At 40.3% G+C, this 27,244-nt stretch overlaps 1 protein-coding gene and 1 pseudogene across 1 annotated transcript; one reads left to right on the top strand and one right to left on the bottom strand.

The window, feature by feature from the left end:
• Positions 1-857: 857 nt before the first annotated feature.
• Positions 858-7,873, bottom strand: Clec4e (C-type lectin domain family 4 member E). Its single transcript, XM_050163958.1, has 6 exons — positions 7,731-7,873; positions 6,885-6,980; positions 5,403-5,492; positions 4,372-4,523; positions 3,458-3,573; positions 858-1,974 (listed from the first exon to the last, which is right to left on the bottom strand). The coding sequence occupies exons 1-6, from the start codon at positions 7,765-7,767 to the stop codon at positions 1,818-1,820; spliced, it is 648 nt and encodes a 215-aa protein (XP_050019915.1). The 5' UTR covers positions 7,768-7,873; the 3' UTR covers positions 858-1,817.
• A 95-nt stretch (positions 7,874-7,968) lies between these two features.
• Positions 7,969-27,244, top strand: part of LOC126514842 (vomeronasal type-2 receptor 26-like) — a 33,395-nt pseudogene continuing 14,119 nt past the window's right edge.

The raw sequence follows: 27,244 nt of genomic DNA, 5'->3' as shown, positions 1-27,244 counted from the left end.
CCAGAATCTCTTCATGATAAAGCTCCTGGAGATTTTAAGGACACAGGGGACATAACTCAACACAATAAAGACAATATAAAGCATCCCAAATCCCAGCATGAATGGCATGGAGCTCACGAAGTTCCATCCCCAGAGCAGGAGCTATTGGCAGGGTGACTGCTGGAGGAGGTGGAGTGTGGAGTGTGGTTCTTGTGAGGCTACCCATGCTCCATAGGTCTTATACCCAAGTACATAATGAGCAGACACAGTAGGCTTAAAACAAAAAACAGCACATAAAACTTGGACGGAAAAGAAGTGAGGTGGATAAAGGGCAGGTTGCAGTGGACCGAATAAGGGTAGGTTTGTTAAATGTGAATTCTATACATGAATCAAATCTTAAAACAAAAATAAATTCATTTCAAAAAAATGAATTAGAAAATCAAATGTATGGTTGTAAGAGTTCTTTCCATTTATGTAGTCAGTTGCTTGTTTGTTTCCCAGCCACTCAGACCCAAATTAATCACTCAGAAACTATATTATTTGCAATACTGTTTGGCCAATAGCTTAAGTGTATTTCTAGCTAGTTCTTATATCTTAAATTAACCCATTTCTATTATTTTATATTTTACCCTGAGGCTCATGATTTACTAGTAAGGTTCTCGGGCATCTGTCTCCTTTGGCGGTGGCTATGTGGCATCTAACTGACTTCATCTTCATCTACTTTCTCCCAGCATTCAGTTTAGTTTCCCTAACTAGGTCTATTTTGCCCTTCCACAGGCCAAAGAAGCTTCTTTATTAACCAACAAAAGTAACACATATACAGAAGGACTTCCCTCACCACATTTACATGACTTAGTTTTTAAATATGAAGGGTTTCAATTTCAAAATCAGATTGTTAAAATGCCTAATAGAAATGCTGGTAAAGAATTTTAATTTAAAAGAATGCTAGTATATCAAATTGATTTGTTTAGTCTAATTTCCCTACTCAAGGGTACACATTATCCCAATGTGGGAATGCTGCTGAAGGTCCCTTTGTGACTCTGACTGGAAGAAACACGTTCTGTATTGACAGAGTATTATGCAATAAATAAAAGTCTGGAGACATGAAGGTGTGAAAGTAAATTTTTGAAGGACAGTTTCACTTTAAACTCTGGTTCTACTTGGGCAGTAGACACAAATACAGGAGAGATCCAGTTGATAGAAGAGAACACAGAGAAAATGGGGGTCCAGGGAAGAGTAGACTAGACCACAGTCTGTTTGGAGCTGGTTGGGCCTCTCCCTCTAGAGATGTGCTGACAGCCATGGTATTCTCCTGAGCAGCAGTACATTTTAAGTTTCAATACTTAAAGATGTGTCTTCCTTGTTGTTGGAGAACATGGATGCGATCTGTGCATTAACAGCATGAGAAGATAAACCAGATCCTAGGGAGCAGGAAGAAGAGGACGATCTGGTGGTCATCCAAAGTCTCATTCTATAAACCTCTTCTTCACTGGACTGTGCGCTCTCTCTGTGCCTGTATTTCATTTCAGTTCTCATAAGTAAACCATATGTCAACAGGAAAGTCCATTTCCTCTCACCGCATTTATGAGTGGATTACTCAGCATGTTCTAAAAAACAGTACTTGCAGGTTATGTTGAAAACATCAGTCAGTACCACGGATTTTTAACAATGGGAACAAAAAAAACCCTCACTTTTACTTATATTAGAGTAACACATGCGTATATAGTCCTTATAATCTATAATAGATGTTTTCTCATGCCAGATTTTGGATTTGGGGTGTTGCTACACTCTTGTTCCTTCTTATGCATTCAAATCATGTCTTCTGTGTTCATTTGCATTTAGTCCAAAGGATTTATTTCTGGCATTTCACAAATCCAAGGCATACTGTAAAAACACGGTATATCATTCCAATTCTTCCTGGGATTTCCAGAGTCCCTTATGGTGACACAGTCCTCCACATAAGCTATATTGTTAGGTTCCCCAGCATCCCAGAAGCTGTGAAGGGGAAACATAGGAGATTTTAAATTTCAGGAAAAGGAGACAATATTGGCAGATGTTTCTGTCCCACCAGATCCCATAGCTGTTTAGTCACAAACACACAGAGGTCTACATTAATCATAAACTGGTTGACTTATTAGCTCAGGCTTATTATTAACTCTTATAACTTATATTAGCCCATAAATTTTGTCTGTGTCAGCCACGTGGCTTGGTACCTTTTTCAGTGAGGCATTCTCATCCTGCTTCCTCTGTGTCTTGGTGATGACTGCAGACTGAATCTTTCCTCTTCCCAGAATTTTCCTTTTCTCATTGCCCCACCTCTACTTCCTGTCTGGTCGCCCAACCTGGCTACTGGCCAATCAGCATTTTATTAAACAAGTACAAGTAACAAATCTTTACAGGGTAAAACCATTGTTCCACAGCAAGACAACACATTAAACAACTTATGTATTTGTCATTTAACTATCTTTCTGTGAGGTAAAATTATAATCTCTGTTTTATCAATGAAGAAGAACCCACTTGCCTATGTCATCAGCTGGTGGGATCTTCCTGGATTTCTATACTATCATGCAGTGCCATAGATTTGGACCCAGGAAGAGATGTGATATGGACTGGTGACCTGGACCGGCAACTGCACCGCCTCTGCGCTCCTACCTCGTGCTACTCTTGCTCTTTGTTCTCCTAGGGCATCCTTCACTGTGCAGTGAAGCATGTCTTCTCTGGATTCAGGGCAGCCCAGCCCTGGATTCATAACTGCTGCTTGTTAGCTGAGTCAGTCACTTAGTCCCTTTGATGCTTAGTTTCCTCAAATGCTTGATAAAGATTAATGATGTTGACATGTCTCGGAAATATATAGTTTCAATAAAGAGAAATAATATAAAACAAACTGCAAACTCTAAAATGCAATGTAATAATGACATAAGGTCATTTTTAAGGGGAAAGGCAATAAGATCATAAGAATATTCTGCCCTTTCTTTTCTTTTTTTTTTTTTTTTTTTTTGAATTTTCAAGACAGGGCTTCTCCATAGCTTTTGGTTCCTGTCCTGGAACTAACTCTTGTAGACCAGGCTGGCCTCGAACTCCCAGAGATTCACCTGCCTCTGCCTCCCGAGTGCTGGGATTAAAGGCGTGCGCCACCACCGCCTGGCCGTATTCTGTCCTTTCTAAGTTACTATATTTCACTTATTTCTATTTTAGGGCATAAGATTAAACCTTATTCTTTTTAAAATCTACACTGCAATCAATGGTATTCAGTTCTATTTTCCTTATCATTTTCATCTATTATTTCTCTTTCATCCTTTTGACATTCCTAGGGAATGGAAGGCTTAGAAGCCTGTACCTCCAATTTCCCTCTTCCTGCAGCCAGCATCACCAGAGATGGACCTGAACTTGTGTTGTCATAACAAACGCCATCTGAGAGTTCCCTCAGCGTGGTCTCACTATGATTATCTGGGACAGTTTTCCCACAAGACATACTTGCCTGAGGGACTCTGTGAAAGGCGTGTCATCCACCCACTGCCACTGACCCTCAACCACTTGGTCTGTCAGTCCAATATAAAACTCTTTCCTCTTGGGTTTTGTCTTAAAAAGGAATTCCTAAGGAAGAAACAGAATAATGGCAATAACAGCAATAATACTAAAAGACACGATCAGTTAGCTTGGTTCTGAAGAGATATTAAAAATGATTAGTTTTCAGAAGAGATGAAGCAGACTTGAGACTACACGCTAAATAAGCATTCTTAACACTATAAGCTTACTGGAGGCCATCTACTAATTTTTTTTATTGTGAGATATTGCAAAAACATAATTAAATAGACAAAACCCCTTTAATCTCTAAAAGGAGTTTCTTTTTTTGTTTTGTTGTTGTTGTTGTTTGATGCAGGGTTTCTCTCTAGCTTTGAAGCCTGTTCTAGAACTAGCTCTTATAGACCAGGCTGGCCTCAAACTCACAAAGATCCACCTGCCTCTGCCTCCCGAGTGCTGGGATTAAAGGTGTGCGCTACCATGGAATTCGTTCAAAGTTGGCCTATAGCTAACGGCAGCCCACCTGAGGTATCTATTTATCATGAAAAATTAATCAGAACCGGGAGACAATGGGTAGTAGTTGTTTGCCCTCATTCACACAAAGCATTCATCAACAAAATATTATTTAAAACTCAGCCCCTTCTCCTGCTTCCCATTCTGGTTAATATCAAATCTCTTCTTGTAAATCAGCCTATTAAAGGTTCCCATAATATCGCGCCCAAAGTACGCCATGCGGTGAAACAGTGGTAGCGGCACCCATCTCAGCCCGCTCCTTTGGCAGACACCTGTGGCTCAAACCTTATGCACAGGTGTGGGAAGAAAGATCGGCAAGACATCCCATCGACACAGAGGAGCCTGTTCGCCAATTACCTGCTCTTCCGGAGTGTTGATAACCACCAGGTGAGCGCCCATTTCTGAGCAATTCTTTAAACTTGACGGCCAGGTCAGGGTGGTCGTAGAGAAAAAGTAACAACTGGACTGAAAATGTTTCCAGTTCAAAGGACAGCAGCTCCTGACAGAACCTAGAAAGAGGGAAGTTTCAGGGAGTGCCTGGGAATTTTGCTTGGGATCTGGTGGAGTACATCACCCCGATCCCTGAGCTTAGAATCTCCCTTGTACTCTGCACCTTGCTCTTTAGGGCTGTTAGGTAACTTCAGTGTCAATAAACCAAGCAGCAATAATCTTTATTTTCTAGTTGTCAGGACCAGTAAGGACAGCGATATGTGCAGTTTCCCTGGGTTACAGTCGCCACAGAACTCAAGTTGTCTGTACTTGGGCTAGCAAAGTCACTCTTGAATTTTCTGTGGGTGACTCTCAAACAAACCCCCTCGGCAGCTAAGCAATTCTCTGAACCCGGATAAATGTTTTAGAACTACAGAATTTCATTCATTGAATTTTATTAAACTAAATCTCTCTTAATTTAATGACAAGAAAACTGTCGCTCAAGGAAGTAACTGCCTTTGCCAGCATCTAGGGGCATTTTGTTATGTCTTGGACTACCCTGATACATGAGAATATTTGAGTATTTTTCTTAGGTATTTTAAATTTTGTTGTACATTTTTTTCTCCTCCACTTCATTTTGGAAGCAGGTTAATAAAGAAAAACTTCCATTCCTGGCAATAAATCTTTTCTGAGTTGGCATTTAGAGGTGTACTTGAAATTTATCCTCAGGATTTACTGTACCGTCCCTGAGATCTCTGACCCAGGGACACCTGCATTTCCAGTGCTTTGTCTCTCTGTTCTCAGCAACCGTGCCCCACTTCTGCATGGGCAGATTTTAGCATCTCGTTTGGAAAAACAGAAAATAATCCCAGTAGAGCTTCCTTATTCTAAAGATAGTCTAGAACCTAAAAACGAGTCGTCATAAATGCTTTAGTGTTCAGCTTTGCAGATGCTGGTACCTGACGTGACCCCGTAGCAGGAGAGCTCCTTGACAGTTTCATGGGCCAGCAGCTTTTTCTGCTCGTCAATTTGACTGCTGCGATACGTTACTGCAAGAGGAAAGGGCCCCGGTTAACACACTGTATTTTTTTCAGTAATGAACCCCTTGTCCTCAGTTCTCTGCTCGTCACAAAACGGGCAAGAGTGATCTGGAAGTTTCCTCACCACCTATTTCCCCCTCCACGCCGGGGTCCACTTCCTCAAAGAAAGAGTAACCCACAGTTCATGGCTTTCCTGACTTAAAAAAGAATAAACTACTTCAGATCAAAAAATATGTTTGCAGTTCCTCCTGTGCCGAGTGCAGCCATTTAGATGTTCCATCCACAAAGCAAATTTCTGTGCCTTTGACCTTGACCAGTCCCCTGCGCTGCAGGTTAGCATTTCATGGAGAAGACTGGCCGAATGATAGGGTCTGAGAGGAAAACGCCAAGAGCACGAAGGGGGTGGAAACTATATCTCACAAAAACATGTAGAACTGACTGAGATTCACCATGGTTTAGGCTAGTTGAGTTTCTGGCTTAGGAAATAGCCTGGAGCTTAAGGGGGAATAGGAAGGAAAGAGAAAGAAATTGGCCCTATCAGTCCGGTCAGAAACCCGTTGCAGGGCACATCATAGGCCTAACTGGACCTATGAATACTGCTGTTCAGATAAATTAACCCAGCGTCAAGTTCCCATCTATGCATCATCCGTGATTAGGTCTTCATCAGAGCAGCCAGCCTCTCCTTCTGGTGAACGGCAGAGAATGCAGAAACTCACGGCTACACATGGCGCTGAGAGTGAGTCTGGCTCTAAATGAGATAAGTGTGGCCCACTTGATGGTCCAGGGAACATTGCAGAAGAGGGAAGGGATGGAAGAGCCAGAAGATAAGGCGAAGAGCTGCGAAATGTCATCTCCTGGACCCGACACAGCTACGGCAGTCATAGCCAGCAGCGGCTGCAGGTGAGGGCACTGGGTTTGCCTTAGAGGGGGCCCATTCGCTCCCAGGCATTTGTCGGAGGGGGACCTCAGGAAACCCTGTTCTCCGCTGGGCTCTTTCCTATTGATAGATTCAGGGAGTGGGGGAGATTGTTCTCTTCATCTGTGTACCCATCGATGACCCCAACATCCCCCAATGTGACCCCATCTGATGATCACATAGACGCCCGTGTTAAACTAAATGGGTCACCAAACCAACCCAAAAGTCATGAAGCTGGAAAAGGGACTAGGTGGGGACCGACAGTGAGGAGAGGGACATGAGAGGCTGTGCAAGAAGGAGCAATCAGAATACATTATACACATGCAAAAAACTGTTAAAAATCAAAACCAGCCAAGAATAATAAAACATAGCATATATAAAACTGTGTAAAAAAGACTCTTTGTAGGACAAGTGGTGCACCGAGCAAGAATCCACTGCTGTCTTAGCCACGGAGAAATAGAGTGCATTTGACTTTGAGAACCCACCAACACATCTGGTGACGAAACAGACACTGAGAAACAGGATGGAGGCCCCCGCCACGGTCCATGGGAGCACTTGGGAATTTCTGAAGCATCCTCTCTCTATAGAAAGAAAAACATAACAAACTGTAAATCTTCCCAAAGCAATACTCAAAGGAGAGTTGAGTCAATTCTATCCTTACTACGTCCTATTCACAATTGCCTGTATCTAGTGATGCCCAGGCTCGTCCATGTATCTGTGTTGTATGGAGATTGCTGAGCCTTGCCCACCCCACCCCAGAGTTAAGTCAGGAGAGTTGTGTGGCAGCAATCTGCTTTCAGGGGCTGCTAGCCTGGAAACCACACCTTAAGAACCCCTGCTGTAATCCATTGCTGATTTTAAGGCTCAGACTTATATGCATGAGTTTTTATTTCTAATCACCCCATTTAAAAATGCTTCTACACTCTAGCGCCTTCTTCTCCTTTTACTTCATTTCCCCCTAGCTTTTCTAGTCTTTCTAGTGTCAGCTCCTCAGCATCTCATGTTCAAGCTCATTGTAAATTAAATAAACCGTAACAGTCCTGCAGTGGGTACTTCCTTTCCCCCAATATGCACTTTATGGACAGGTAGAGTGAATTCCACAGAAGCGAAGGACTTGCTCAAAGATATTCAGAGTTTTGCAGAAGGTAGGAACAGCAAACTGGCAGCCTTTCCTGGACTCCTCAGCCAGCTTTCTGCTAATCCTGATCTTTCTTTTCTTCCCTTTTCTTTCCACCTCACTCTGTGCTTGTCCATTGCCCTAGCCCTTAGCAAACTCCTTGCCCGTTCTAAGAAGAGAGCTGTGCAAGCCAAGGAAGACTGGCAGACAGTACCTGTGTGGTGGGAGGTGGACGACTTCGGTGAATACATTTCTCTTTCTTCTCTTTCTTCCCTTCCTTCCTCTTCTCAGTTTAATAAGAGCCCGTGGAAAGTGAGTCTTGACAGGTGAAATCTTCCCCTGTTATTGACAGTACATCCCTAACAGATCCGATATAACAGAGTGTTCATGTGCTCTGTACATGAAGTCAGAGTTTCCCTTCTTGCACAAGGACAGGGAGTTCATTGGACAACATGTCACTTCTCACTCCAGACCACAGAAGAGGAAACGATGGGGTAGGTGGCAAACACCAAGGGAAATGGCTGAGGGGCTTGAAAAAACCTTGTTCTGTTTTGGTGGATAAATGCTTGACTTTCTTCAGAGTCAATGTACATTCTAAATCCTTAGACTTAGAGGCGTTCAGTCATAATCCCACAGATGGTAGCTTCGCCCCATTGGCTCCTCAGCCAAGCACTTCTCTGGCACTGTGGGACCCAGCCGTACATTCTAAATCCTGCTGTTTGGTTTTGTTTTATTTATTTATTTTTGTCTGTACCAAGGACACATTTGTTCACAGGAGGCTGAGACTCTGAATTCTCCCTGCACATAGCACACAGCTGGGCACACCGTGTGCATCTTCACAGGTTAGCAGCGAGAGTCTCTTTTCATGGGTTTTGTTCCTCTTTCCTGACCAGCGTTCGAACACTCACTGTGTGGACTCTGATCCCCTTTATCATGATGTTAACCGCTGGATTGTTTCCTAGACGAGTCGCATGCCATTTTGCCGGCCAGTTCAGTTTCTTTCACTGACACACAACCTCTGCAGACTCACTGGATGCTTTAATTCTGTGTTTAATTATTTGGAAATTTTAGAGGAGGAGTCACACAGTATCCGTTGTCTAAGGTTGTGGGTGTCAGGAGGCAGAATTGCTAAACACAAGACTTAGTAATCCCGGTGCTTGATGAGCCGGACTTCCTATGTGCTGCACAATGTTTTTGGACTCATGGAAACTTTCTATTATTTCAATAGATTGGAAATTTCCCTCAGTAGTTTTCATTTTCAGACACCCAGATTTTTTTCAAGTATTTTAAATCATATTTTTAATTGGTATGGTTTGGCTGCATTTGTCACTAAAATTCCATCTGTAAAATTATTGTCCCAAGGGAGAAAGTTTTATGGGCTTTAAGAGCTGAGCCCTTGTAAAAGAGCCTTAGCTTCCGCACTTCTGAAGGAATGTGACGTATTTCTGTCTTCTATGGTTTCTTGGCTTCCGTTGTGGTGTACCACCTTTATGAAGACACAAATCATGGGCTGCCCAATCTTTGACCTGATGCTACAAACAAGCATAGCAAAAGAAAACTCTGTTTCCGTCATGAATGACCCATGTCAGGCATTTCATTATAGTGATGAAAAGGCACATAGCGCACACATACAGTATACACCATACATACGATCAATATACATGTTGTTAGTAAAAGCTGTTAAATTAAGAATTGAAATTACCATGGTAAGTTTTTTATTAATCCTGATTTATCAGTAATAACCCATACTAATAAAGAGCTGTGTTAATGGTTATATTATTGATTATAAATATGCAACTGACTAGATATTAGTAAGTATTTTACTAGCCAAATATATTTATATCACTACATTTTTTCTTTTGCCCAGTTGGTTATGCACTATAATGGACTTCATTCTGACGTTTTCGTGCATGTGTCTAATGCACTTTTATCATAGTCCCCCCACTACCCTCCCTTGTTTTCTCATTCTCACTGATGCTGGTCCCTCCTATGAGCTGGTCTTCCTACATTTATGATTTTTTTTCCTGTAACCCATTGCATTTTACTAGGCTTTCTTTCAGGGTGCTGGGTGAGAGATTATTTACAGATGCAAACTCCTCCTAAGAAAAGGTTCTCCCTCCCCCATAAGCCACTCCTAGATACAAAGAGGGGGTGGAACCTCATGATCTTATCTGTCTTTAAGTCCTCAGGAAGAGGTGGGGCTTAACAGGACCCTCCCACCAGCTTGATATTGACAGGCCTGAACTTGTATAGTTTTTGTGCTGGTAAACTGCTGTGAGATCAAGAAAGCGAAGGTGATGCCCTGCTCTGAAGACAACGATCCACTTAATTCCACTCCTTCCATGTTCTTACACGTTTTTTCTCCCCTCTTCTACATTATTCCCTGAGCCTTGTGGAGTGTGTGTGTGTGTGTGTGTGTGTGTGTTTGAGTGTGAGTGTGTCTGTGTCAACATATCTGTGTGTGAGTGTGTTGTGTGAGTGTGTATGTGTGTGTGAATGTGAGTGTGTGTCAGTGTGTCTGTGTGGTCAGTGTGTATGTGTGTGTGTGCTATGCCCTACTTGTGACTGAGTATTCAACAGTCTTTTATTCTTGTAACTGACCAGCAGTGAGTTTCTGCAGTTACCACTGCCCACTGAAAAAAGGGAGCATCTCTGATCTATGGGTATAGTTATCAGTTGAGAACTCTCTGTTCCATTATCTAGGCCATTTAAAAATTGAGTTCTTTGTTTTCTTGATGTTTATATTTTTGATTCTTTGATTAGTCTAGACACCAGTCCTTTGTCAAAAGCATGGGTAGTAAAAATTTGTTCCCATTTTGTGGATTGCCTCTTCACTCACCTGGTATATCCCTTTGCTATACAGTGGAGTCTGCTGTGTAGATATTAACACATCCTCCCTACTTCTTTCTCCCAATAGTTTTAAAGCATCAGGGCTTAGGTGGAGATTTTTGGTCCATTTGAAGTTGGGCTTTGTGCAAGGTGAGAGGTAGCGCTCTAGCTTCATTCTTCTACACGTGCATATTCAAATTTCCCAGCACCATTTGCTGACGAGGCTACCTTTTCTCTGATGCATAGCTCTGGCATCTTTGTGAAAAACTCAGCTGTAGTTGTGTGGACTTGTGTCTGGGTCATTTATTCTCTTCACCTGGTCTGCGTGTCTTTGTGTCAGCACCAAGTCATTTCATTACTATGGGATGTAGTATTTAGATTCAGTTATGATGATACCAAGTACTTCCTGTACGGTTGCTTCCGCTATCACTGGTCTTTTGTGCCACAGGCTTGCTTTTAGTAACATGACTACTCCAACTAGATTAATCTTTGCAATCTATAAGCTTGACATATTTTCCTATTCTCTGGTGTTTTTTTTCTCAATTTTTGTCTTCAGAGTCTAAAAGTTTGCACTATTAAGTTTTTTTTCTTATTTCCAGGTTTTGTGGAGCTGTTTTCTTTCTCTCTCTATCTCTGTCTCTTACTCTCTTTGTGTGTTTATTGGAACGTGGTTATTTCCATGATTTCATTTTCAGTATTTGTCCTTGCTAAATAGGAAGACTCCCAACTTGTGTGCCTACCACTTGATGAACGTGTTTATCATCTCTATGAGGCTTTTGGTGGTATCTTTAGGGTTTGTTATATGTAACATTGTATCACCTACAGTTAAAGATAATTTCACTTCTTTTCCCATATGTGTGTGTGTATTCTTTTATTATTACTCTAGATAACACACTTTATTGAATAGGAGTGGAGAGAGTAAACATTCTTACATTGCTTATGATCTCAGTGGGAATTCTTTTACCCCAGGATATGGACTATGGATTTGTCTTATGTCTTCATAATGTTGAGGCATGCTCTTTCCATTCTTAGTCTCTTTCAGGCTTTTGTCATGAAGACAAGTTGAATTTTTCTCAGAATATGAATCTATTGAAATGATTGTGCTCTTTCTATCTTTGAGTCCATTTAGCTGATGAACTACATTTATTTATTTATGTATGTCGAATCATCCCTGTATTGCTTGAATGAGGCCAACTTGATCACTGGGAATGATCCTTCTAATATGATCTTAAATTTTGCTTGCAAGAATTCTATTGGCTTCTTGTGTCTGTATTTGCCAGGAAGACCAGACTCTAATTTTAATTTTTGTGATGGCTTTATCTGTTATTGTTATCAGGGTAAAGTGGTCTTTATAAAAGAAGGATTTGGAAGGATTCCTTTCTTTTTCTCATTTTATGAAATAATTTGAGTAGTAGTTGGTGTAAGCCATTCCTTGAAGTTCTGGTAGAATCCTGCAGTGAATCGATCTTGTCCTGGACTTTCTTTTACTTGAGGGGGTTTGTTATTATTATTATTGTTTCAATTTTGTTGATGATTATAGATTTACTTATTTCTTATTGGTTTAAATTAAGTACGTCATATACATCTAGAAATTCATCATTTTATGTTTTCAATTTAGTGGAGTACAGGTTTGGAAGTGTATCCTCAAAGCTTTCTGAATTTCTCAGGTGTTTGTCATAATGTTCACATTTTTATCCCTAAATTTCTTCATTTGAGTTTCCTTTCTTCTTCTTTTGGTTAATTTGGCTAAGAATTTGTAACCTTATTTTTCTTTTCAATGAGCCAATTTTCTTTTATTGGTTCTTTGTGTTGTTTGTTATTGTTTTTTATTTTTCATTAATTTTGAGTATTTTTCCCAATCTATTATCTTGTGTCCTTGTTTTTCCAAGGATTAATGATTATCATTAATTTATTCATTGACTTCCTGCAAATATTTTATGTAGACATTTAGTACTATAAACTTTCATAATTATGTTTTCATTGTGTCTCAAAGAGTTTTGACATATTTTCATTTTTAGTCAAGCCAAGGAATTTAAAAATATTTATTTATTTATGTGTATGGACGTTTCCCCCGCATGCTTGTTTATGTACTGTCTGTGTGCCCGATGTCCACAGAAGTCAAAAAGGATGTCAACAGCAATGAAACTAGATAATTCTGAGTCACTATGTGAGTGCCAGGAACCAAATCCAGGTCCTCTGCAAGCACAGCAAGTGCTCTTAACTCCTGAGTCATCTCTCCAAACCCAATTCCAGGAATTTTTAAATTTCCTTCTGATTTTTCAATGACTCATTATTCAAAAGTGTGCCATTTCCTACCCTTGAGTTTGTGTATTATCTTCTGTTTCTATTGCAGTTGTCACCTAGCTTTATTACGTTGTGGTCAAATACATGGCAGGATGCAATTTTAATTTTCCTACATTTATTGGGACTTACTTATTTTCTAGTATGTGATCAGTTTTGGAGAATGTTCAGTGGACTGTTGAGAAATTTTCTGGCATTTGGGTGGGATCTTCTGTAGATATCTGCTTGGTCCATTTGGTTTATGATATAATTTAATTTCTGTGATTCCTTGTTTAGTTTTTGTCTAGTTGGCTTATCTATTATTGAGAGTAGGTATCTTAGTTAAGAGTTTCTATTGCTGTGAAGAGACAACATGACCACAGCTCTTATAAAGAAAAAACACTTAATTAGGGTGGCTTACTTACAGTTCAAAGGTTCAGTCCATTATCATTATGTCGGGGAGGATGGTGGCTGGGAGTATGGTAGCATGCAGGCAGACATGGTGCTGGCTACATCTTGATCAGAAGGCAACAGGAAGTAGACTGAGTATCACACTGAATGAAGCTTGAGCAAAAGGGACCTTAAAGCCCACATCCACAATGACACACTTCCTTCAACAAGGCCACACCTACTTCAACTAGGTAACATCTCCTAATAGTGCCACTCCCTTTGGGGGGCTTTTTTTTTTTTCAAACGACCACAGTAGGGTATTGAAGTCATCACTATCATTGTGTTGGGATTAATCTGTGACTATGTATCAATTAGCAAATTGGGTGCACTTATGTTGGATGAAAATGATTTTAAAATTCTAATAGTTTCTTCATGGATTGTTTCTTTAACAAGTATAAGGAGTCCCTCCTTATCTCTTCTGAGTAGTTTTGGTCTAAAGTCTGTTTTGTCAGTTATTAGATTAATCATGTCTGCTTGATTTTTAGTTCTGCTTTCTTTTTTTTTCTTTCTTTCTTTTTTTTTTTTTTTTTTTTTTTTTTTTTTTTTTTAATTCTCGAGACAGGGTTTCTCCGTAGCTTTTGCTTCCTGTCCTGGAACTAGCTCTTGTAGACCAGGCTGGCCTCGAACTCACAGAGATCCACCTGCCTCTGCCTCCCGAGTGCTAGGATTAAAGGCATGCGCCACCACCACCCGGCCTTAGTTCCATTTTCTTATAAAATAATTTTCCACCATTTTGCTCTAAGGTGGTATCTATCTTTGGTAGCAAGACATGTTTTGGCAATGAAAGAGATGAATATTGTTTTCTAATCCAATCTGTTAGTCTGTGTCTTTTTCTTGGGCAATTAAGACCATTAAGATTCAGAGATATTCATGAAGGATGTGTATAAATTCTTGTCATTTGTTGATTTTGTATTTTTTAGACTTCTTTTTATTAACTTTCCTAATATTGTTTATTTGTTCCTGGTGGCCAGTTGTGTGTGTTTGTTATTCTCTTCATTTTGAATAATTAGATTTAGAATCTTCTATAGAGATGCTTAGGGGTCATAAATTCTTATGTATTTTTATCATAGAAATTTTTTATTTCTCCAATTGTAGGGCATAGTTTCACTATGTATGTGTTAAGTGTTGGCAGTTGTAGTCTTTCAGAACTTGGAATGCATTTTTTTAAACTCATGTTTCTATTCAATAATCAATCATTTGTTATTCTGATGGGCCCATCTTTGTAGGTGATTTTGCTTATCATAATTGTTTCAGAATAAATACATGCACCGAAAATTTGGCTACCAAGGCACTAAAACCAATAAGAAATAGTAGTGAATTCTTGAGCACATTCTAGGCTTTTGGATACAATTGTTTTTGTTACTCTTCACTCACACAGGAGATTCATACAAGGTTATCAATTGTTGTGAAAATGCCAGTTTCAGAACATTCCCTGACAGCAATAGGCTACTTCACAATTTATTGTTCATCTTGTCTACTAAGTTCATGTGTACGCATGTGTTTCATTCTTTTCTGAGCAAAGGATGTCAAACCTGTAAGAAATTTCCGTAACACTGACAAACAACACGGTGTGCAGTTTCCCCACACCCTGATAAAACTCTGTATGTGTCAGAACCTCTGATTCCTTTAACAATATATTTCTGGCCAAATGGGATATGAACTTACAGCAGTTGGATTTCTGAGGACTTTGGGTATCAAGAGATGCTTCTGACCAGTATCTAATCCAGTCAGCAGAGCCCTCCTTCAGAGACTTGCGGTCCCTAGACCTGAAGGTGACTGGCAGAAGCTGAGCATGAATGTGATTTCAAGTTCTAAGCATCAGAGCCTGTGTATACAATGCTGCAGGCTCTTCCCTCTTATGGGCTTTGATGAAATGGATTTTCAATAAGAATGGATTTAATAAGATTTGAAGAAAACAAATTATGTATCCCGTACACATCTGATTTTGTTATTATAAATATGTAGTTGGTTGTTTTGTTGACATCAGAATATTTTACAAACTAGATTGACTGGTACACACCTGTGACATTGACTAATTGGAAGGCTGAGACAGGAGGGTCACAAATTCTAGGACAACCTGGGCAAGTTAGTAATTGACCCTATCCTGTGAAGTAATCAGAAATAATTTTGTCTAATGAAAAGGCTGTGGCTTGGTTTAGCAGAGATACACTAAAACAACACTGTTCAATGACAGAGTCCAGCACTACTGCCTCACTGAGTCCTCGATGTCCTCCTTCGGGTGATACTTCATGATTACAGAGTAATAGTTCCACTGGTTGGCATAATGGTTCCACTGCCCTTAGTTTGGGATCTTTAAAACCCTCAGCTCACTGAGGATACATATTCCACAGGGGTCTCAGCAGAATTCACACTTATTCTTAATTGAATGTTTTTCTTCAGAGAATCAGGATTTCCAGGTGCCGAGTGAGATGTTCATACCCCCCTCAGAGACTTACAATGACTCTGCAAAAGGGACATGGTTGAAGGCTAAGCATGTGCAATGCAGATTATCCAAATAAACGCTTCCTTTCTTTTTTTTTTTAAATTTTTATTTATTTATTTATTTATTAAAGATTTCTGTCTCTTCCCCACCGCCGCCTCCCCTCCCCCAATCAAGTCCCCCTCCCTCGTCAGCCCAAAAAGCAATCAGGGTTCTCTGCCCTGTGGGAAGTCCAAGGACCACCCACCTCCATCCAGGTCTAGTAAGGTGAGCATCCACGAAACTGCCTAGGCTCCCACGAAACCAATAGGTCCAGTAGAATCAAAAACCCGTTGCCATTGTTCTTGAGGTCTCAGTAGTCCTCCTTGTCCGCTATGTTCAGCGAGACCAGTTTTGACCCAGGCTTTTTCAGACCCAGGCCAGCTGGCCTTGGTGAGTTCCTGATAGAACATCCCCATTGTCTCAGTGTATGGGTGCACCCCTCGCGGTCCTGAGTTCCTTGCTTGTGCTCTCTCTCCTTCTGCTCCTGATTTGGACCTTGAGATTTCAGTCCGGTGCTCCAATGTGGGTCTCTGTCTCTGTCTCCTTTCATCGCCTGATGAAGTTTAATATTCAGGAGGATGCCTATATGATTTTCTTTGGGTTCTCCTTCTTATTTAGCTTCTCTAAGAACCCGAATTATAGGTTCAATGTCCTTTATTTATGGCTAGAAACCAAATATGAGTGAGAACATCCCATGTTCCTCTTTTTGGGTCTGGCTTACCTCACTCAGGATGGTGTTTTCTATTTCCATCCATTTGCCTGCAAACTTCAAGAAGTCCTTGTTTTTTACTGCTGAGTAGTACTCTAATATGTATATATTCCATACTTTCTTCATCCATTCTTCAATTGAAGGGCATCTAGGTTGTTTCCAGGTTCTGGCTATTACAAACAATGCTGCTATAAACATAGTAGAGCATATACTTTTGTTGTGTGATAAGGCCTCTCTTGGGTATATTCCCAAGAGTGGTATTGCTGGGTCCATGGGTAGGTTGATCCCAAATTTCCTGAGAAACCTCCACACTGCTTTCCAGAGTGGTTGCACAAGTTTGCATTCCCACCAGCAATGGATGAGTGTACCCCTTTCTCCACAACCTCTCCAGCAAAGGCTATCATTGGTGTTTTTGATTTTTGCCATTCTGACAGGTGTAAGATGGTATCTTAAAGTTGTCTTGATTTGCATTTCCCTGATCGCTAAGGAAGTTGAGCATGACCTTAGGTGTCTTTTGGCCATTTGAACTTCTTCTGTTGAGAGATCTCTGTTCAACTCAGTGCCCCATTTTATAATTGGGTTGATTAGCCTTTTACGGTCTAGTTTCTTGAGTTCTTTATATATTTTGGAGATCAGACCTTTGTCAGTTGTGGGGTTGGTGAAGATCTTCTCCCAGTCAGTGGGTTGCCTTTCTGTCTTAGCAACAGTGTCCTTTGCTTTACAGAAGCTTCTCAGTCTCAGGAGGTCCCATTTATTCAATGAGGCCCTTACTGTCTGTGCTGCTGGGGTTATACGTAGGAAGTGGTCTCCTGTGCCCACGTGTTGTAGAGTACTTCCCACTTTCTCTTCAATCAGGTTCAGTGTGTTTGGACTGATATTGAGGTCTTTCACCCACTTGGACTTGAGTTTTGTGCATGGTGATAGATATGGGTCTATTTTCATTCTTCTACAGATTGACATCCAGTTTTGCCAGCACAATTTGTTGAAGATGCTCTCTTTTTTCCATTGTATACTTTTAGCTCCTTTATCGAAAATCAGGTGTTCATATGTTTGTGGGTTAAAGTCAGGGTCTTCTATTCGATTCCATTGGTCGACTTCTCTGTTTTTATGCCAATACCAAGCTGTTTTCAATACTGTAGCTCTGTAATAGAGTTTGAAGTCAGGGATGGTAATGCCTCCAGACGTTCCTTTATTGTATAAGATTGTTTTGGCTATCCTGGGTTTTTTGTTTTTCCATATAAAGTTGATTATTGTCTTCTCCAGATCTGTGAAGAATTTTGATGGGATTTTGATGGGGATTGCATTGAATCTATAGATTGCTTTTGGTAGAATTGCCATTTTTACTATGTTGATCCTCCCAATCCAAGAGCAAGGGAGGTCCTTCCATTTTCTGGTGTCCTCCTCTATTTCTTTCTTCAAAGACTTGAAGTTCTTGTCAAATAGATCTTTCACTTCCTTGGTCAGGGTTACCCCAAGATATTTTATGCTCTTTGTGGCTATCGTGAAAGGTGATGCTTCTGTGATTTCCCTCTCTGTTTCCTTATCCTTAGTGTATAGGAAGGCAACTGATTTTTTGGAGTTGATCTTGTATCCAGCCACGCTACTAAAGGTGTTTATCAGCTGTAGGAGTTCTTTGGTAGAATTTTTGGGGTCGCTTATGTATACTATCATGTCATCTGCAAATAACGAAAGCTTAACTTCTTCCTTTCCAATACGAATCCCCTTGATCCCCTTATGTTGTCTTATTGCTATTGCTAGAACTTCAAGCACTATATTGAAGAGGTATGGAGAGAGTGGACATCCTTGTCTTGTTCCTGATTTTAGTGGGATGGCTTTGAGTTTTTCTCCATTTAATTTAATGTTAGCTGTCGGTTTGCTGTAGATAGCTTTTATTATATTTAGGTATGACCCTTGTATCCCTATTCTCTCCAAGACCTTTATCATAAAGGGGTGTTGAATTTTGTCGAATGCTTTTTCCGCATCTAATGAAATGATCATATGGTTTTTTTCTTTCAGTCTATTTATATGGTGGATTACATTGATAGATTTGCGTATGTTGAACCAGCCCTGCATCTCTGGGATGAAGCCTACTTGATCATAATGGATAATTTTTCTGATGTGTTCTTGAATTCGGTTTGCCAGTATTTTATTGAGAATTTTTGCGTCGATATTCATGAGTGAGATAGGCCTGTAATTCTCTTTCTTGGTTGGGTCTTTGTGTGGTTTTGGTATCAGGGTAACTGTAGCTTCATAAAAGGAATTTGGCAATGACTTTTCTGTTTCTATATTGTGAAATACGTTAAGGAGTATAGGTATTAGCTCTTCTTGGAAGTTCTGGTAGAATTCTGCGTTGAACCCATCTGGTCCTGGGCTTTTTTTGGAAGGGAGATTTTTGATAACAGTTTCTAGTTCTTCGCGACTAACAGGTCTATTTAGATCATTCACCTGGTCTTGGTTTAGCTTTGGTATATGGTACTTATCTAAAAAAATGTCCATTTCTTTTGCATTTTCCAGTTTTGTGGCATACAGGCTTTTATAGTAAGATCTAATGATTCTCTGGATTTCCTCTGTGTCTGTGGTTATGTCCCCCCTTTCATTTCTGATTTTATTTATTTGCGTGTTCTCTCTCTGTTGTTTAGTTAGTTTGGATAGGGGTTTGTCGATCTTGTTGATTTTCTCCAAGAACCAACTTTTTGTTTCATTGATTCTTTGGACTGTTTTCTGTGTTTCTATTTTGTTGATTTCTGCCCTCAGTTTGATTATTTCCAGTCTTCTACTCCTTCTGGGCACCTCTGCTTCTTTTTTTTCTAAAGCTTTCAGGTGTGCCATTAAGTCCCCAATGTATGCTTTCTCTGTTTTCTTTAAGTGGGCACTTAGTGCTATGAACTTTCCTCTTAGCACTGCTTTCATCGTGTCCCATAGGTTTGAGTATGTTGTCTCTTTATTTTCATTAAATTCAAGGAAGACTTTAATTTCTTTCTTAATTTCTTCCTTGACCCAGGTGTGGTTCAGTAGTTGACTGTTCAGTTTCCATGAGTTTGTCGGCTTTCTGGGGGTAGCATAGTTGTTGCCATCTAACTTTAATCCGTGGTGATCTGATAAGACACAGGTGGACACTGATATTCTTTTGTATCTGTGGAGGTTTCCTTTGTTTCCGAGTATATGGTCAATTTTTGAGAAGGTTCCATGAGCTGCAGAGAAGAAGGTATATTCTTTCCTATTTGGGTGGAGTGTTCTGTAGATGTCTGTTAAGTCCATTTGCTTCATTACCTCCAATAATTCTCTTAATTCTCTATTAGGTTTCTGTCTGATTGACCTGTCCATTGGAGAGAGAGGTGTGTTGAAGTCTCCTACTATTAGTGTGTGTGGTTTTATGTCTGCCTTGAGTTTTAGAAATATTTCTTTTACATAAGTGGGTGCTTTTATATTAGGGGCATAGATATTCAGGATTGAGATGTCATCCTGATGAATTGTTCCTGTTATGAGTATAAAGTGTCCATCTCGATCTCTTCTGATTGATTTTAGTTTGAAGTCAGTTTTGTTGGAAATTAGTATGGCCACACCTGCTTTTTTGTTAGGACCATTTGCTTGAAAGACCTTTTCCCAACCTTTTACTCTGAGTAGATGCCTGTCTTTGTGGTTGAGATGTGTTTCTTGCAAACAGCAGAATGTTGGATCCTGTTTTCGTATCCAATCCCTTAGCCTGTGCCTTTTTATAGGTGAATTGAGACCATTAATATTAAGTGATATTAGTGACCAGTGGTTGTTTACTCCGGTTATTCTTACTGTTTTCGGTAGTAGAGTTTGTGTGTGTCCCTTCTTTGAGTTGTACTGGTGAAGGTTCGCTAGATTCCTGAGTTATTGTAGTCAGTGTTGGCAATGTTGGATTCCTTGGGTTGCGATTTTCCTTCTATTACTTTCTGTAGCGCTGGATTTGTGGCTACGTATTGTTTAAATTTGTTCTTATCCTGGAATGTCTTGTTTTCTCCATTGATAGTGAATACTAGCTTGGCTGGGTATAGAAGTTTGGGTTTGCATCCATGGTCTCTTAGTTTTTGAAGAACCTCTATCCAGGACCTTCTGGCTTTCATGGTTTCCATAGAGAAGTCAGGTGTAAGTCTGATCGGTTTACCTTTATAAGTTACTTGGCCTTTTTCCTTTGCAGCTCTTAATATTCTTTCTTTAACCTGTATATTTTGTGTTTTGATTATTATATGGCGAGGGGATGCTTTTCTTTGATCCAGTCTGTTTGGTGTTCTGTATGCTTCTTGGATATTCAAAGGAATATCTTTCTTTATGTTGGGAAAGTTTTCTTCCATAATTTTGTTAAATATATTTTCTGGGCCTTTGAGCTGTAATTCTTCCCCTTCTTCTATTCCTATTATTCTCAGGTTTGGTCTTTTTATTGTGTCCCATATTTCCTGAATGTTTTGTGATGAGAATTTGTTGGCTTTGCTGTTTTCTTTGATCAGTGCGTTTATTTTCTCTATGGTGTCTTCAGAATCTGAGATTCTTTCTTCTATTTCTTGTATTCTATTGATTATGCTTGTTTCTGTAGGCTCTGCTCGTTGACCTAGATTTTCCGTATCCAGCTGGTCCCCAGTTTGTGCTTTCTTCCTTGCTTCCATTTCAGTTTTCAATTCTTGAACTGTTTCCATTACCTGTTTGTTCATTTTTTCTTGGTTTCCCAGGGTCTCATGTACGTATTTACTCAATTCTTCAAACTTTTTGTTATACTTCTCATCCATTTCTATAAAGGTGTTTTTTACATATTGTTTAAGGGACTCTATTGCTTTCATAAAGTCGATTTTTTCCACTTCTTCTGTGTTAGGGTGTTCAAGTCCTTCTGTTGTAAGATCATTGGGTTCTGGTGCTTTCATGTTGTTTTTCAGCTTATTGGGAGAATTTTTGCCTTGGCGCCTGCCCATCTCCTCCTATTGACGATCTCTAATTGGTCTTTTAAAACCAGATCAGGTTTCCCTGCTGGCCAGAGGCTCCTCTTGCAAAATTCCCTCGTTCTGTTTCCTGGCTCCTGCCAGGTGCCAAGATCCCTCTCACCCCTCAGACGGGTCTTCAGGAAAAGAACCAGGTTCCCTGTTTGCCAGGGACCTCGCCAACCAAAGGCCTACCTCTTTGATTTAATTGTCCTGGGGCGATCTGCTCTTGGTGTTGCACTGGTCCCTGTCGCCTGCGTTGTCTGCCACTGTGTCAGTACTCGCTGGTCCCGGCCGCTGTGCCAGCTGCGTCGCCCACCGTGCGTTGGTTCTGCCCGCCGCCGTCCGAGCGCCGGTCAACGCTTCCTTTCTTGAGTTGCTTTTGGCCATGGTGCCTTATCACAGCAACAGATCGGTAACTAATATACAGTCCTGTCAGTCACATTTGCCCCCCCTAGACAGTTCTACCTCTATGTCTTCTCTGTGTGTGCAATTTTATGCATCTATAAAAACCCTAAAATCCACAAATGAGAGATAAATCTACATACATGACTTTCTGAGTATGACTTTGCTTAATATAATTTTACAATTGCACCAATTTTCCCATAAATGGCATAACTTCCTGAGTATTTATAATTGGAAAAAATTCCATGTGTGAGCCAGGCATGGTGGCATATGCCTTTGATCCCCACACTCAGTCGTCAGAGGCAGACAGATCTCTGTGAGTTTGAGGCCAGCCTGGTCTTCAGAGTGAGTTTCAGTATAGCCAGGGCTACACAGAGAAACCCTGTCTCAAAAAATCCAAAACATCAACAACAAAATTCCATTTTGTATATGCCAAATTTTCATCCACCATTCATTAATTGATAAACACTATATTAATTACTTTTCTGTTGCTGTCATAAAACACCATGACTAAGTAAACTTATAGGAGAAAGGGTTTAGTTTTAGGCTCACAGTTCCAGGGAACAAGAAGAAGGTATGGCAGCAAGCATCACACATGGTGACAGGGGAGACATGGTGGCAAGGGCTTGAGAGACCCATATTTCAAAGCAGAGAGACTAAATTCTGAAATTTCTGTATACACTCTCAAAGCCCACCCCTCCTCCAGCAGGGAAGGCTGCACCTCTGAAACCTCCTGAAACAGTGCCCATCACCTGGGCGACAAGTGTTAAAGTGCCTGAACCTATGGGGGACATTTCTTATTCAAACCACTGCATACACTCAAGCTGAGTCCATAAAATCACTATTGTTTCGATAAACCTTAATGTGAAGCAACCCTGAGACACTGACTTCAAAGTAATACAGCTGAATCATATGGTAAATTCACTTTTGCTTTTTGTTTGTTTGTTTGTTTTTGAGGAACCTCCTTATTGGTTTCCATAGTGACTGGACTAATTTACACTCTTACCGGTACTGTATAAGTGTTTTCTTTATATTATGGTCGGTATTTGTTGTTATATGGGTTTCCATTTAGTCAAACACCATGACTAAAAAGACATGTGGAACAAAGAGCTTATTTGGCTAAGCTTCCAGAGGGAGAGTCCTAAATGGTGGGGAGGCATAGCAGCAGGTGGCTGGAATAAGAAGCAGGAAGGTCATTTCTTTAACCTCATGCAGAAGTCAGAGATTGCCAACTGCAAGTGAGGTGAGGTGACACTCTTAAAGCCCGCCCCAGAGACAGGTTTCCTTAGCAATGCTCTGTGGCCTAAAAATTCCATAACCTCCCTAAACAACACTATATACAGGGACAAAGTATTCAAATACCTGAACCCATCAGGGGGACATTGCTCATTCAAACCACTATATATAGTTTTACACACAGGTGTGTGTGTGTGTGTGTATCTCTAAGAATTTTGAGGATTTTATACAGTGTGTTTTTTATCATATTTATTCCCCATTTCCCCCAACTTCCTCTACGCACCCAAATTTGCACTTAAAACCCATTAAGACCAATTTGTGTTGCCCAAACAATTTTGGATATGTTGCCCTCTGCTGGAGAATAGTCAGCTCTCCACAGGCTACTCTCAGAGAAACCTGACTTCTCCCTTCCAGCAGCTGACAACTGTCAATAACATCTCAGTTAGGGGTGACACTTAGTGCCCAGCTGCTTTGGCCTGTCTTGGGCTTGCCCTATCATGGGTGTGCTATCTAAACTGCTATGAACTCACATGTACAGATCATGTGTGCTATCTAAACTGCTATGAACCCACATGCGCAGATCATGTGTGCTATCTAAACTGCTATGAACTCATATGCGCAGATCGTGTGCGCTATCTAAACTGCTATGAACTCACATGCGCAGATCGTGTGCGCTATCTAAACTGCTATGAACTCACATGTACAGATCATGTGTGCTATCTAAACTGCTATGAACTCACATGCACAGATCGTGTGCGCTATCTAAACTGCTATGAACTCACATGCCTAGTTACCCTAAGGTGGCAGAAGACACTGTTTTCTCGTGGTAATCCACTGCCTGTGGCTCTTGTTATAGATGGCTTCACTTTATTATTTAAAATATTAAATTATATTTTGATAGTATTTCCCTCTCCTAAGTCCCTCTAAATTCTCACCTCTTCCCTCCCCACTTGACTTTAAGTTCTTCCTCCAAAAATATCACCAAAACCCAATACAACAACTAAACCTAAATAGCTAGATAGATAGCTAGATAGATAGATAGATAGATAGATAGATAGATAGATAGATAGATACCACACTCACCCCCCCAAAAGAGGACAAAACAAAATGTCAAGCTTTAACCAAATAAAAGCACACACAAAACCCGTGGGGACTCCATTATTTGTTAGTCAACAAATGAACATGCGATCTGTCCTGGAGTAGTTGGTGTCATTCCACTAAGGACAACTAATTTGTCCTCTCCCAGCAGGTGCAGTGACCTTTACCCGAGGGGCTAGGTTTTCATTCATTCATTCATTCATTCACTAATTTATTTTTTTCTTAAATACAACAAAACAAAATTAATAAGATAAAACAAAAACTATCACATTGAAGCCAGGCAACAGAAGGGAAAAAGCCCAAGAGAGGGCACAAGAGTCAAAGACTGACTCATTTGCATGCTCAAAAGTCCCCATAAGAACACTAAACTGGAAGCCACAATATAAGCACAAAGGACGTGGTCCACATCCATGAAGACTCTATGCATGCTGCTTTAGTCTCTGTGAGTTCTTATGAGCTTTGCTCGTGTTAATTTAGAGGACCTTGTTTTCTTGATGTCCTCCATCCCTCTGGCTGTTAACTTCCTTCTGCCCCCTCTTCCACAGTCTTCTCTGAGCTCTAAAGGGAGGGATTATTAATGATCAACCCTTGGGCTGAGAAAAGGAATTTTAAATTAAAATTTGCATTTTCCTGGTGGTTAAAGATGTTGAACTTGTTCATATGCTTATTGGTTATTTGTTTTTCATCCTTTGGAAACTGACTATTTTATTTGCACATTCATTGAGCTGAATTCCTTCTTGGTGCTTAGTTTTGTTAGTTGGTTGGTTGGTTGGGCTGGCTGGCTGGCTGGTTGGTTAGTCTGGCTGGTTCTTTGTGTATTCTGGATGCGGATCTTCTGTTGGGCGTGTCATTCACGAAGATTGTCCCCATGTTTTGGGACAATTCTTCACTTGGTTGCTTCCATTGCTATGAAAAAACCTTTAAAACTTGCGAAATGCCATTGGCCAGTTCTTGGCAACATTTGCTGAACCATTGGAGTCCTTTCCAAACAGTTTTAGCCTATGCTTATCTCTAGAAGTGCTTTCCCCTGTTTTGTATGTTTTATTAGTTCTAGGACTTCTGTGAAGATGTTTGAACCCCTGAAGCTGATTTTCTCATGGGGTGAGGGATAAGGAAGGCTAAATTCTCCAGGTAGCTATCCACTTGCCCAAGCACCATTTGTCAATGTTGTCTTTTCTCTGCTGTCTGTTTTTGACAGTTTTGTGGTCATGGCTGTGTGGGTTGTTCGGGTCTGTGTTCTGTCCCTTTTGTTTTTCTGTATGTTTTTGTGACTGAGGCCTGTGGTGTGAAATCAGCAATTCTAGCTTAAACCTATGGAACGGGATTTGGGGTATGCATTAGTGGAGTTTAGACTAATTACTTTGGAGGGTAAGTTTCTGGCACTATTCTGTTGGCCTGAATGGTGTAACCCCCAGTTTCTTTTGGGGTTTGGGTATGTTGAAGAGGGCAAGTGGGGGCCCTTGGACTCAGTGGCAGCCTCACTATACCTAGGTGCTGTCATCTGGAGAAGGGGGCTGACAGTTGATTCCCAGAACCCTCAACCTATCCCTCCACCTTGTCTCAATTTCTGGAGGTTTTGGAGTCATTGCCTGTCCCTGAATGGCCAAAGTATATGACAGTTTTAATGTTGAGTCTTTTGTCCTACAACTTCATGAATTCATTTATTGGTTCTAACTTATTTCTGGCAAAGAAGGGTTTTCACTGTGTGATTCTTACATTAGATCATGCCCTCTGTAAAGCTAAACAATTAAACTGTTTCCTCCTGGTTTGGGTGTATGACCCTCTGTTGTTCACCAGAAATGGAGGGAGTGTGTATTCTTTTTTGTCATTTTTTAAATAGAGTAAAAACAAAAACTACCACTTTGAAGTTGAACAAGACAAACCAACAGACGGGAAAGAACCCAAGAGAAGGCACAAGAATCAGAGACCCGCTCATTTGCTCAGAAGTGTGCATTCTTATCTCCTCATTTATCTTAAAGGAGAAATCTTTAGCCTTTTCTTTTTAAATTTGTTTGTAAACTTTATTTGATTTTAGTTGAAATATAATTACATAATTTTCCCTGCCTTCCTTTCCTCCCCCCACTCCTTCTCAAATTCCTGGCCTTTTTTTCTTTAATCATTATTGTTCTGTGTTAATGTATGGAAGAACATGTATATTATTAATTGCATACTACTACTAATAATAAAATAATTGTATACTAATAATATATAATATGCAGTTAATTATAGATTATAGATATAACCAGATGAATCCATTTAGTGTTGCTCATGTGGATATGCTTTTAAGGCTGGCCTCTTGGTATTGGATAACCAATTAGGGCACTTAACCCTGGGCTTAATTGTCTTCATCCTCCCTGTCTCAACGCTATGAGTCCCTGCAGTTCCTCGGGGTAAGGCTTCTTGAGATTTTCCCCATCCACATTATCTCATCAGCTGTGTTGTTACTGATGGGAGTTCTTCTCAGAGAGCTGTAGCCCATGCTCATCTCTAGAAGGGTTTCCCCTTGTCTTTGCATGTTTTTATTAGTTGTTTCAGGCCTACATGAAGGCCTTTGAATCCCTTGGAATTGATTTTCATGTAGTGTGAGAGATAAAAATCTAGTTAAAATCTCTCAGCAACCATCCGGTTTCTCCAACACCATTTGTTGAGGAAGTTCCTGTTTTCTTCAGACATACAGTATGGGCTTTGCCGTATATGGCAGTTAACATGTTAAGAATGTGTTGAAAGTTTTGATTAAGCAGGTTTCTTGAATTTTCCTGATGTTTTTCTACATCTGTTGAGAGGAGCATGCGTGTTTTTTTTTTAGTTTATCTATTATTAAGCTTTATCAAATCAGTAATTTATATATGTTGGCCCATCTTTGTATCCCAAGTATTACGTCACAGTGTTATTTTAATAAGGTATTGAAAAGTATTTTGTTGAATTACTGCATATGTGTTGATTTGAGATACTAATCTGTGATTTTCTTATCACATATTTGCCTGATTTTGGCAGGAGACAATGACGACTACTAAAGATGAAAAGAATATGTATTCTGATTCTTTTTTTTAGGGTTTTTAAAATTTTTTTGAAAAATATTGTTGAAATAAGAAGCGGCGGCGGGGCTGCGTCCCCAACACCCCAGCCGCTTGGCTAGCTCATGCCCGAAATAACAACACACAAACTGTATTCATTTAACTGCTTGGCCCATGAACTCTAGCCCTTACAGGCTAATTCTCGCACCTGGACTAGCCCATTTCTAGTAATGTTTGTAAGCACCCCAAGGTGCGCTTACCAGGAAGATTCTAGCCTATGTCCATCTTCAT

This window comes from Alexandromys fortis, unplaced genomic scaffold (assembly GCF_014885135.2).
Source record: "Alexandromys fortis isolate MF-2015 unplaced genomic scaffold, M_Fortis_MF-2015_v1.1 scaffold_150, whole genome shotgun sequence".
In the NCBI taxonomy this organism is placed as follows: domain Eukaryota; kingdom Metazoa; phylum Chordata; class Mammalia; order Rodentia; family Cricetidae; genus Alexandromys; species Alexandromys fortis.
Note: the sequence above shows the minus strand (reverse complement) of the source record. Positions and strands in the feature narration are given on the sequence as shown.

What these genes read in the sequence shown, in the direction of transcription:
- Clec4e (XM_050163958.1), bottom strand. Translation starts at nt 7,767, where the DNA reads ATGTATTCACCGAAGTCGTCCACCTCCCACCACACAG. An exon ending in GTCCACCTCCCACCACACAG is followed by an intron (nt 6,981 to 7,730) that starts GTACTGTCTGCC and finishes TTCTTTCTATAG; the next exon opens with AGAGAGGATGCTTCAGAAAT. An exon ending in CCTTTCACAGAGTCCCTCAG is followed by an intron (nt 1,975 to 3,457) that starts GCAAGTATGTCT and finishes TCCCCTTCACAG; the next exon opens with CTTCTGGGATGCTGGGGAAC.